Source organism: Equus caballus, chromosome 13 (genome assembly GCF_041296265.1).
Source record: "Equus caballus isolate H_3958 breed thoroughbred chromosome 13, TB-T2T, whole genome shotgun sequence".
Classification (NCBI taxonomy): domain Eukaryota; kingdom Metazoa; phylum Chordata; class Mammalia; order Perissodactyla; family Equidae; genus Equus; species Equus caballus.
Window position 1 is genome coordinate 27,764,231 of NC_091696.1, and position 12,739 is coordinate 27,776,969.

The 12,739-nt window shown below is 44.9% G+C and overlaps 1 protein-coding gene across 10 annotated transcripts in view; it reads right to left on the minus strand.

Moving 5' to 3' along the window:
- Positions 1–12,739, minus strand: part of CALN1 (calneuron 1) — a 521,933-nt gene that overhangs the window by 450,653 nt on the left and 58,541 nt on the right. For 3 of the 10 annotated variants that reach the window (XM_070231770.1, XM_070231768.1, XM_070231771.1), the window contains exon 2: positions 12,062–12,335. The exons of 5 other annotated variants lie outside the window; for them this stretch is intronic. Coding sequence is in view for 2 of the 5 variants with exons in the window: in XM_023655512.2 (XP_023511280.1) it covers positions 12,144–12,262 (119 nt within the window). In the remaining 3 variants the exon portion in view is untranslated. The remainder of the gene's footprint in view (positions 1–12,061; positions 12,336–12,739) is intronic. 2 more of the 10 variants (XM_023655512.2, XM_070231767.1) reach the window with 1 other exon arrangement.

Genomic DNA, 12,739 nt, shown 5'->3' on the forward strand with positions numbered 1-12,739 from the left:
TATATTATTACCCAAACTATAAAATAAATATCCATAAGTCCATAAGTATGTAAATACATGATTGAATAAAGAAAGAAAGAAGAAACAAAATCTCCCGTACAGAAGAATTCCAAATAATTTATGTAGATACTCTGCCCTCACGGAGATGGAGCATAACTCCTCATTTTTTAAGTATGGAAAGAGGGAAAAATTAGTAACTTCACAGTGGAGAATCCTGACAAACACATCTCAGCCAGGTGGTCAAGGTCAACATCAACAGTGATAAGTCATGTTTATAGTGTGTACCCCTGACATGATGTGATGAAAAGGGCACTTTACCTCTGTGGTCCTCCTTCCCGAAACCAATAACCTCAGTCTAATCATCAAAACATCAAACAAATACCAATTGAGAGACGTTCTGCCAAATATCTGTCCACGACTCCTCAAAACTGTCAAGGTCATGAAAAACAAGAAAAGTCTGAGAAACTGTCACAGCCAAGAAGAGCCTAAAGAGGTGTGACGACTAAATGTAATGTCATATCCTGGATGAGATCCTGGAACACAAAAAAGGACGTTACGCCTAAGGACCTAAAGAAATTGAAAAAAGTGTGGACCTTTGTTAATAATAGTGTATCAATATTGATTCATTAATTGTAACACATGTACCATACTCATGTGAAATGCCACTGGAGGACACTGAGTGTTGGGTATGTAAGAACTCTGTATTATCTTCTCAATTTTTCTGTAAACCTAAAAATATTCCAAAAAAATAAAATTTATTTAAAAAAATGTCTAGTCTCTCATATTGTCTCCCCAGGTGACGTGTCTTGTCACATGGTCACAGGTGACCTGCTGAATTCCAAACCTGAAGTTTAGAACTGGTGCATTGGGGCTCCTTCTTCTAGTTGTGCAACCCTTTTAGGAGTTCTGGTCCTGCCCTAAATATTTGGCTCCTCTCAGCTCCATGTGGTTGCACATCCCTGGGTCTCTGCTTTGCCCTCCATCCAGGTCTGGCTCAGGAGTCCACCTTCATCCTCTGGGGACACCACGGCATGCTGCCATGGCAGACTAGCCAGCTCTTCATTCAGTGTCTCTGCCCTACAGTGACTGACACTCAGGGGAGCAACCTTGTTCCACCCTCCACACGTTTAACTGGACTAGAGGCAGCATCTTGGGGCAGATGCCTTGTATGGTGGTCTTCCAAAGTCTCCATGGAAGGGTGAGGCAGGAGCCTCTGTCTCCTGGGTACCAAGAGAGAGAGGTGGAAGCAGAACATCCTTCTGGTTCTCAAACCTCCTTGTCATTTGTCCTTCTCCCCCTAACCCTTGACTCGAAAATGGAGAGAAGTTTCCTTTACTTCTGCTGTGTCATATGCTTCTTCTTCCTGGCCCCAGCCTCACCATTAAACCTGAAAAGTGGTCAGAGATATCTTCTTTACACTAGCAGAATTCAAAGGCCTCAGTCTTCCCTGTGAACCTTTAATCTTGCAAGTTTTCTCTGCCTACAAAACTTAGCTTTGAAGCCCAGTGTCTCCCCAAGAAGTCAGATACCTGTTGTTCTGCCCTGGGGTGAGAAGTCCCTTGACTTCAGCTCACCCTTAATATTAACATGCATCATTGTAATACTTGCCAAAGGATTATTCCTATTACCTGCTGCCAGGGTGTTTTGAGTTTTATGGGTTGTCCCTGTGGGAGAGGAAGTCAGAGGGAGATTAGTCCTATAGTAGTAGTTTTAGTTTCCTAAAGAGAGATGGAGATTTGCCCTGAGAAGGCCTGAAGAAAGAAGCACTGGCTCTGAGAAATGAGAAGGCAGGGCTGCCCCAAGCCTGGAAACATGGCCGAGAAGCTCACCAGACAGGGGTCCTCAGAGACTCTCACCCTTGGTGGCCTGAGGATAGAATTCGAGGGGTCCATGAATTTGGATGGAAAGAGTATACCTTTATTTTCTTTAACCTCTGAATAGAATCTAGAATTTTCTTCAAGAATGAACACAAGCTACAAGGTGCAATAGAATTAGCAGTACTGTGACTTTGCCACTAACATTTTCCTATTAGGTTACAGTTGTCACAATTATTTCACAATGTTGTTTACCCTTACCACTGCAGTACTTCAAAATTATGATACACATTATACCCACTGCTAGATCTTACTATTTAATGCATCAACAAAGAATACTGTATTATTATCTCACACATTTGTTTTGTTTAATATTCTGAAACTGTACTTAAATATAATTGATTTTCTTTGTTGTTACCTTGATAATTCTATTTCATGTATTTAAACACATAATTCATAGGTTTCACCAGACTGCCAAAGGGACCCACACATGCAAAGTCCTCTTAAAAATACTTTTATTTTTTCCGACTCTAAGCTTTCTTTGTATATTATAATTTTTTCCTACATTGAAATTCCCCGGTTATTCCCAAGCCTTCAGTAGAGTCTATGATTTATAACCATCTGCTGTGTGTTAGTGGAGTCATGAGGAGTTGAGAGAGGGTGCAGCAATGGAAGTCATGCTCTGGATCCAGTACCACCTCCAGAGGCTGGTGACTTGGTAGCTACTGAGAGAAGACAGTGATGCCAGAGTCCCAGAGGTAAACTGGAAGTGAATTTGTGGAGTGCTAAGATAGTGCTAAGCCCACACATAGGAGCAGGTAACAAGAATCAGCTGTGTGGTGAACAGACTCAAGACCAGACTTGAGGCCCACCTGTTTCCCCAAATTAATATGAGGAGACAGCCCTGGAAAGGGAATGCGGCAGACATTTGACTAAGAGAAGCACAGTGGAAACAGGTACTGCTTTTTCTTAAATAAGCCCTAGCAGAGACCTGTGTGACCAGGGCCCAATTAATTATACTCTCTAAGAGGCCCCTAGAGTTGTGGAGTGTGTGTCACTGCATAATGATATGCCATGGCCTGCCCACTCTCTCCTGGAAAGTGCCTTGTTGTCACTTTTCCTAAATACCTGTCCTGGTTATTGCCTCTGCCCATATGGCTAGAGTTCCTATATGTGCCAGTGTGGGTTTTTCCTCCATATCCTTCCTCCTGCTGGAGTCTGGCACACACCAGATTAGGATAACTTTAAGAGACAAACAGTTTTCTAACATAATAATGTTGAGAGTTATCCATAGGATTCTAAGATCACTGGGAAGACCCCTTATCTTGATTCCCTCCAGCATCCTATTCTTCCATGTCACCCAGCAGGAAATCAGAAGATGCTGAAAGAGGAGCATCACTGGGAACAGGTGGCAGAAGGATCCAGGATCCATGAATGAAAAGTGTGGTAGTTTTATTATATGGTCCCCAAATTCTTTGAACCTCCTCCTACTGATATGTGTTGCTATGCTCCCACTCCATGAATCCAAAAGATTTGGACTGTTTTGACCACTAAAATATGCCAGAAGTGATGCTTACAAGGTGAAGTCATAAAAAGCCAGCCATGTCCCAGCTGGTCCTCTTGGAAGGCTCATCCCTAGATGCTCATCTTAGAACCCAGATGCCATGCTGTGAGAAACACAAGCCACATGGAGAAATCATATATAGATTCTCCCAGCTGAGCTGGTCCCTCAGCCATCTCAGCCCAGGCACGAAATTTTTGAGTGACCCAATGATTCCAGCCCCCAGCCATCTGTGTCTTTCCAGCAGAGGCACCAGACATTGTGGAGCAGAGATAAGCCATCCCCACTGAATTCCTGACCCAGAGACCCCATGAGCATAAGATGTTTGTTGGTGTATGCCATTAAGTTTGGGGTGATTTGTTACAAAACAATAGTAGCCGGACTAAGAAAAGACAGGAGGTCCAGGAGGAAGAGGCTCCTGCGATGGCCACATGTGGACCATGGGCAGAAAGCTGGACTTGGCATCAGTGGGAGAGATGGGGGGTAACCTTGTGGGACAGGCCTGAGGGGCCACTGTGTCTCTACAGTTCCCTTTGGACTCTGTGATTGGCAGGACAGACTTGAACCTGAGGTAAAGTGCTGTTTTATACCGTCTTTTGCCAACAGCAGGTCTATTAGAACAGGGATTCTACCATCTTTCCCCTCCCCCTGCCCCACTTTCTCAACAGGAGCAAAATGCTCAAATTAAACTGATACAAACACCAGGAGTGTGCTAGATGAATGTGGTCTGTCCCAAAGACTCTAAATTTTTCCATAAAAGGGCTTCTGATGATAGAAAATTACGGGGTCACAGCCCAAAACAGGCCCCTGCAAGCAAGAAACCACTTTTGAAGTCCATCATTTTTGTCTTAGAAACTAGCATTCTACACTATAACATGTCAAGTTTTGTTTTCCTATTAAACTTTCTTAGATTCCCTGCCATGAGGTGAAATGGACATGGCATGACCACGTGCCCTGTTTCTCCAATGATGTCAGATATGCTCTGGCCCATCACTGTGTCCCCCATGCAAGTGCCAGAAGGACCGGCATGTGGAATCCTGATGCCCAAAGCCCTTCCAAAGAAATCAGCTTCCTAGGGGCCAGCTGGGTTACTGACTACAGAGCGCTTTTAGAGGAATACTTCTTAATATCAATGTTGATCTTCAATTCGTGGCATGTTTTATTAGAAGAATCACACAGGAAGTAAAGGGATCCAGGATGAAAGGAGAATTTCCAAGAGATTGGGTCACAGAATCTCCAGGAGGGTGACAGAGCAATCAAAAATTCTGAGCTGAGATCATTTGTAATATTTTCCGTGTAGTCCGGAATTTACACTTTGGCTGTGAATATAGAATTTTTCTTCATAAAGACTGCGTCCTTGATCCTATGCCCCCTCACTTCCTAGGGGACACTACTCCACTAATTATCACCTTCAAGTCCTTCTCTGTTGCCTCCTTCCCCTCTACACCAGTGGCCCCTGTCCTCCGAAGCCCTTTCCTTGGGTAAATTGGTACAACAATTCTGGAGAGCAATTTGGCAAATCTAGCAAAAGAAAAAGGGTGTATACTTTCTGACCCAGAAATTTCACTTCTAGAAAGTTTATAATTAGATAGACTTGCACCAGTTCATAAGGATAAATATATAAGGATGCTCATTGCAGCTCTGCTTGTGAAAGCAAAACAGAGCAACCTGGACAGTCACCAATAGGGGACAGGTTACATAAATCATACTACAACAGAAAAGGATGTTGTAATAAATTGTTGAGTGAAAAACACTTGTGGAGCAATATGGCCACATTAATAACAACAAACTATGCATATTTGGATGGATATATGTTTACTTATTCTATGTATATTGCACATCTTCAGGGGGTGCATTCACATTGTATTCTTTTTTTGTAAGTGAATGGTGTAGCCTGGAGCTGTGTGTGTGTGTGTGTCCCTTGACATGTTCCTTGGCATGCCCTGTGCATGATTTTATCCTAACACGTAAATTCCATGATAAATACTAATCCGTCTTCCCCATGAGCCTAGAAACTTCGCAAGGAAAGGGATGATTCCTCTCTTATCCCCAACACCCAGCACAGAGCCTGGCACACTAATTAATCGTATTTGAATGAATATAGGTGTGACCATTCACTGGGCCCAGCGGAAATCAGTTACTTATCATTTACATTGATCTGAGAATTAGGTGTGTCCTAGGAAGAGGAAATAAACACTTAGTATGTGATTTCTAGGCTTTTACACACACACACACACACATTCACTCACACTCAGTGTTCCGGGCTCAAACTCTGTTTGGAAAAGCTGAGTTTGACAAAATAAACCATTTTTTTTGCTGAAGGGCATCTCTAAGATTTTAATATGCATTGATATTCTCCAAGAAGTAGATATAGTATGGAGCATCATCTGAATTTTACTGACCATCAAGCACTTTTAGAGGAATATTTCTTTACACTGATGTTCTGAGGATCATCAATTTGTAACATGCTGCGTTAGAAGAATCTCAAAGAAAGTGAATGGGTCCTGGGTGAAAGGAAGATTTCCAACAGATAGTCAGACAACTTCCAGGAGAGTGAAAGAGTGATTAAAAGTTTCTGAGCTAACTTGAAATTAACAATACAAACAGACTTGTGCAGCCCTATGTCACAATAGCCAAGACTCGGAAGAAACCCAAGTGCCCCACAACTAACGACTGGATAAAGAAGAAGTGGTATATATATATCCAATGGAATACTACTCAGCCATAATAAAGACATAATTGTCCCATTCACAACCACATGGATGGACCTTGAGGGCATGATGTTAAGCGAAATAAGCCAGACAGAGAAAGACAAACACCATACGATTTCACTCATTTGTGGAAGATAAACAAACTTACGGACAAAGAGAATAATTTAGTGGTTACGGGGGGGGGAGGGGGGAAGGGTTGGGGGAAGGTGGGCACAAAGGGTGCAGAGGCACCCCTGTATGGTGACTGACAAATAATGATGTACAACTGAAATTTCACACTGTTGTAAACTATTTAGACCACAATAAAAAAAATTTCTTTTTAAGTTTCTTAGCTACGATCAGTAGAAATTCCAGTAGGATGGCTGGAATTGCTGAGTAAAGGGAAAGGAAAAGATTTGGCCAATGTAACAACAGTGAGCAAACCATGCTTGTTGATGTGGCATTGTGGCAGCAGAGACCCTCTCGACTGGGGCTTCTGGGGACCTGGCAGGGCTGTCGGTGAAGGTCTCAGGGAGAAGGGAATTGGGGGCAGCAGATTTTCAGGTCCTAATTAAAAAGCTTCTGATTAGGAGGGAGAGCTGACAAACATATAGATTTTATAAACTCCCCAGATAAATTTTGATGCTCAGCTAAGTTTTGAACTGGCTCCCTCCTTAGCATGCTTCCTTGTCCCTAACATCGTCCCTTGTTCCAGCCAGAATATGATCAATGGAATGATGGAGGCAGAAGCCAGGTAACAGTGAGAGAAGAGGGAGAAATAAATAAAAGGCAGAGAAATAGAACAAGCATAGGCAAGTTTTTCAAGAAATTTGAAGAAAATTATACCATGTCAGCCTTTTTCTTAAAAGATGAGCGACATCAGAACCAATGTTTATGCTTATGGGAAGAAGAAAGAGGTTGAAGAATAAGAGAGGAAGTACAGTTGTTGGAATAAGGTCCCTGAAGAGAGAGTGCAGGGAGTAGAGGTCTGAGCACATGCGGCAGGTGGTCCTGGGATTAGTGGAGGGACCTCTCCTCCACTATGATGGGCAGGAAGAGGTGAAGAGGGACATGAATGAAGTAAATGTGATAGAGGAGTGGGCACAAAGTTGAAGAAGTTTCTTCCTGGGGCCTTTGTTTTATTTGAGAATGAGGAATTGACATCATTCTTAGAAGAATAGGTAAGGGTTCAAACAGTCATAATGGAGAATGGGGATGAGACCTGACCACTAGAACAATCACTGAGCCACACTGAGGACCCTTTGGGGTTGCAAGTTATGAGTATGTAGCATCACCTATCCATGTCCCATATCTGTGTAGGGTTTTCTCTCAGAGCACTCCACATCCTGAAATAGGACTAGCAATGGTAAACAGCTGCAGAGGAGGTTGGCAAAGAGAGGAGTATTGCAGTGTGAGCTCTCAGAGATGGGAAGTTCTCGAGGATGACAAGATTACAGTTGAGGCTATGGGAGTGAAAGTCATAAGGAAGGAAAGTCACTGGAGTTGAAGTTGAGGCAACATGAAGTGAAAATGTTGCTTTATCATCCACATGGTCATTTTAGCCTCCTCTTATGACATCAGGACTCAGGGGAGATACAAGACTGGATAAGACGCTAAGGTATTCAAGGAGCGTGGGGGATGATCAGAAGGAAAGCAGGTGATGATAGCAAGGAGAGGTCAGAGGTGAGATTTTTACACAACTCTTAAGGAACCATGATATGATGGTCTACCTTCAAGTGAAACATCTCGCCATTCCTCTCAGGGGTCTTGGAGGACCTCTCTATCTTCCCAAACACACATATACACACCTTGATCCAACCAGAGGGGTCCACTCTTTTCTGTTTTAAGAACTAGGATTCCCTGTAAGACTTATTTCAGAAAGGCTTTTTTGAGCAAAAAACACTGAACACCACTTATGAGGCCCAACCTTTCCATTCAACCCAAGAATGAGCCTGAGACCACCCAATGAGTTGATGGAGGTATCCACTGCTGCATCCTGCTGCAGTACCATTGGTGTACACTCTCCCCTAAGAGACAGCCCCTAAAGCTAATTCTCGGTGATGAAACACTCTTGTTAGGGCTGATGAGTTGAGTGCCGCTGAGGTCCAGAGTGGGAGGGAGGAGAATTGGCCAGAGATGGGCTATGGAATTCCCTGGACACCTGTTAGGGACAGGGCAATGAGACACGAGGAGGAGAAATGAGGATGGGCAGGCCATGGGAGACTCTGGTCAATGATTCCAGTCTACCTAGAGAGGCCAGCTTAGTAACCAAGCAATAAAGGTTGAGTTCCTTCTGACTCTCACTGTGCAGGACCTTAAATCACAGAGGAGTTTATGGGTCTTGTTTATGAAGAGACTCTTTATAAGCTATTCAGAACAGAGGTGGGAGGGAGAAATATAGGGAGAGAAAATTTCCCTTTGAATTTCTCTTGCTTTTAGAGTCAGCAATTTAGTGAGTCATGCATTATAAATCCTTGCTTTGTCTACACATTTTCATTTCTAAACACTAAAAAACACTTTGTTTGGAACATGGGCTATTTTTAGCTCATATATCCATAGTGCACATCCATTTCTCCCCATATTAGTGAAGCTTCCTTTCTGATTTGGTTGGAGCAGCACCATAGTAATAGGGTTATTTACTTAGCTGTAGTTTGTTGAAGCCACCTGGGTGTCTCTCTAATCCCTGAGGATTCTCTTCTAGCTGGCCTCCTGGGCCTACTGACTGTCTATGAGTCAGCTCCAGACCTGGCCCAAAGAGCCCAGATCCCATAGTCTTGATGAAAGGGGAAGAACATCCTTTCAGGTCTCCAGACTGAGAAGTCAGCACCTTGGCAGGCTAGAGACAAGTCAGGTCTTCATTGCCGTGTGCCCTTGCAAGACTCTTTAGGGAAAGAAGTAGAAGAGAAGGAGGCCCCATCTACAGGTCATCTCCTCCAGATACATCAAGGGAAAGCCTGGCCACATCTTGGGAAAGACATAGGAACAGACAGTCTGGGGAATTCTGCAATCCTCTAGGCTGACAAGCATGAGGAGAACAGCCTGGGAGGAAAGCTGCGAGTGGGTCCTACCTCTCCAGTCCCTACCCTCTGCATAAGGTCTCTCTCCACATTCCGCTGCAGTGCTCCTAGCCAGCTTTATCTACCCCACTTCTGTTTTTCCACTAATGGTAGTACACTCCTCTTGGTCACGTGGGAACCACCTTCTTTTAACGTCTCCAACTTGGAGCTTTAGTAGCAAGCACCTCACCAGCACCTAATGGATAGCCAACCGACTTCAAGAATGGGATACAAAACCAGTATCTCAAGGAACTGGGGTGAGGCAGTGCCCTGCTTCTCTGGTAACTGCCTTGCATCCTCTTTCATCCATGTATTTAAAGTGGAAGCAGCCATGTTCAGACCCTCTGACCCTCTTCCCCTGACCACTGTTGATTTGATCAGGGGCGGGTAGCAGTGAGCCTGTTCCTGAGGAATTTGGAATTGAGACCATACTGATTCCCAGTTATGGCTGGCTGCCAGATTGGCAGCTATTTGACCAAGATGATTTTCATATGGACAGAGAAGCCAGAGAGATGCAGACAGGCAGACAGAAAGCAGCTTTCTTGGGTTTTCTATATTTCTCTATGTTCTCAGTCCAGCCACCCCTGAAGCCTCAGATTCTATGAGATACTTCCCCCTGACCCCTTCCTGAATTCTTCCTAACATGTTTCTCTTTTTACTTAGGAGAACCCTACCGAACCTCTGTTACTTGCAACCAAAATGGTACCAGAATGTGTGAAAGTGACCTGGGGCCGGAAGACGGGAAGTCAAGGAGACTCCTCCCTAACTTAAAATTTTGCCTACCCTGCCCACACCTGTCATAACCATCTGGCCACCACCCAGAGTGCTTTGTGGTCTGAGGAAGCCCCTGATGCTCTGTAGGCTAGTCCCAATACCCAGGCTGTGCTTTATCAGAAAGAGGTTCTCAGCCAAGGTAATGAAGGACAGGAAGTCAGTGTATTCTGAGAGACCTCGCTGATGGAAACTGACGTGAGAACATATTCCAGGTGGGCTGTGTTCCCTTCCCCTCCACATCCAACCCCTGGTGCTGAGATTGTGACAGAGGAACTCCCTCCCATGGCCCCACCTGATCTCTCTTCTTTTTAGGTGTCTCTCTCTGCCCACTGCACAAACAAATCGTTGATAAATGGTGGGTATGTTCTCAAGGGAGGAGTACGCAAAAGTGTTACATGTTTGTGTGTGGGCGTGGGTGTGAATTTATGTGATGGGAACAAGCCAGGAGCCCTGCAGACCCTCAGCTTGGGGTCCAAAGAGCTATTGCTCACCCCCAATGAGGAGCTGATGTCTTGGGAGAGGTGAATTCATTCCACTTGTGTCATTGCTGCCCCCAGAGACAGGTGAAAGTAGATTGCCTAATTCATGCCTGTCACAGCTCTGGCCCCAAAATTCTAAATCCCAAAGTCACAGGAACAAATGGGGGAATACTTTTTAACATGGGAGTATGTTGAGCAAGAAGAGTCTTTCTGACTCCATCGGACTTCTTTGTCTGATTGCCATATGATATTTTCATATCCACTAAGATAGACAACCATCCTTTCCTTTTTAGTGTCAGGCACAGTTGTTATTTGCCATAGCCCTCATAGGACATTTCTGTGCCCCAGTCCTTCCCTCCTTCCCTCAACAAGCAGTCCCTTTCCCAGGGCAAGTGCCCAGGACTCTATCACTTGTCCTGACCAGGAATGTCACCATTGGATTAGACCTCCTGCTGGGGCTCCTCTCCTGAAAGAGGTGAGCTGGGTTGGGGAAGCCCAACTCGGGTTGTCTTCTAACCCTTGGCCAACCTCCCTGAGCAGAACCTTGTTCTGAGCCTGCCCATTAGCATACATCACTTCCAGCTTCATGTTGCCCTCCTCCAGACTTTTCCTCAGGTTTGATGAGGAGGGCTCACCCTGCAGGTCAGCATGACCTTGGCCAGGGATCTCGTCAGCTCCCATCTTTGATTTCCCAAACAATGAGTTGTCTTGGAGAAGGGTCTAGATAGGGTCTTATAGCATCCTGTGCTGGGCCCTGTGGTCCAGCCCTAAGCTCCTGGGAGAAACTGCTGAAAATCAGGAGCTATAGTCATCAGAAATATTTCCTCTTCCTTTTTCTCCCCGTAAGCCTAACCTGAAACTCACGGTGCCCACCATAAAGACTTTCGACCAGCCCTGGGAGCTGTTGGCAGAGAGGGCAGGAGATCCCACTCAGCCTTAGGGAGACCATTTCAGAACACAGTCATTTACAGGACTCACTACACACCAACACCACATAGATAAAAATTTCCTCCCATACAAAATCACCTAGAGCTGAAATTCCTCATGAGTTTTTACAGCCATGAATGTCTCTGAGGAAAAGAAAGAGAGTGGGATCAAACCCAGGGAAGCCTGTGGCTTGGAATGCATAGAAAGCTCCCCTGAACTGAGCGCCTCACCTATAAGCAGTAGAGGTAGGGTGCCTCAGTGGTTAGAATGTAAGTTTTGAATTCAGAGAGATGTGGGTAGGAGTCCTGGGTTTACCTTTGCCTGTGTGATCTGGAGCAAGTTGTTTGATAAACATTAAACAGCTAACTTTTCTCCTGTAAAAATGGGGCTAATAACACCTTTATGGGGTTATTGTGGGGATTAATTGAAATGATCTCTGCAAAGCTCTTGCTTCCATGCTGCCACATGGTATGAACTCTACGAATGATGTCTGTTGCTGTTTTCCCCAACAACAAGCACCTCCACACACACACTTAATCAGTTCCTGATAGAGTCAGCTTCAAACCAATCCCCTCTTCCCGTCCACACATCTCAGATATAATCAGTGGAAACCTGTCAGGCTCAAGACGTATAGTAAAATCTCTGCCCCAGCTAGGACACGCATCCTCTCGGGACCCCTCCCAGGCATCCTGTCCATAGGGTCTCCTCTCCCCCCAGACACTTGGCAGCAAAGGCTCCCAGCCCCCTCACCACCCCCTACCTGAGGGCTGAAAATAATCAAGTCCTGAGCAAACACTTGAAAAAGCTCGTTTCTCCAGGGGGTTTTGGGGGAGAAGACTTGCCAAGTGGGGAAGTCGGGGGCCTGGCTCCTCGGTGGCTCCTCTCCCCCTCCAGGCGCTCCTCTGCCCCCTTTTTCCACATTCTCAGGCTTCCCCTCTCCGGGTTGCTCAGGCAGCCGCATCAGGGGTCCAGGGCGATGTTCTCAGAGAGATTTGTGAGCACATCAAGGGAACGTCAGCGGAGACACTGAGACTCTGCAAGGAGTTGACAGAAACTTACTGCCTGCACAGTGCTGGTTGATTATTTACCCAAAGTCCGTTGCCTAAATAATTCACACCCTCCCTTCTATGTTTAAACAGGACAATGGTAGAAACACAACCCTGGCACAAGAAATATAATTACAGTTGTGACAGATGTTTAGTTATTAATAAGGCCTCAATGTCACCAGAGGGTATTACTCAACAAACCAATAATGTGCCTGTGGAATCAACCTTAATATTTACAGGTACTTTTCCATTCCCCGCTCCTGTGGGCTTTGCTGTAGAGTAAGCTATGTGGAGAGAGCTATAGCAGCTAACGTGATTGAAACTTGCAAGAAAGCCCAGCACCTTGCCAGCATAATTTGTTTCCTTGCCATTGACATTAACAGAGCCAAAGA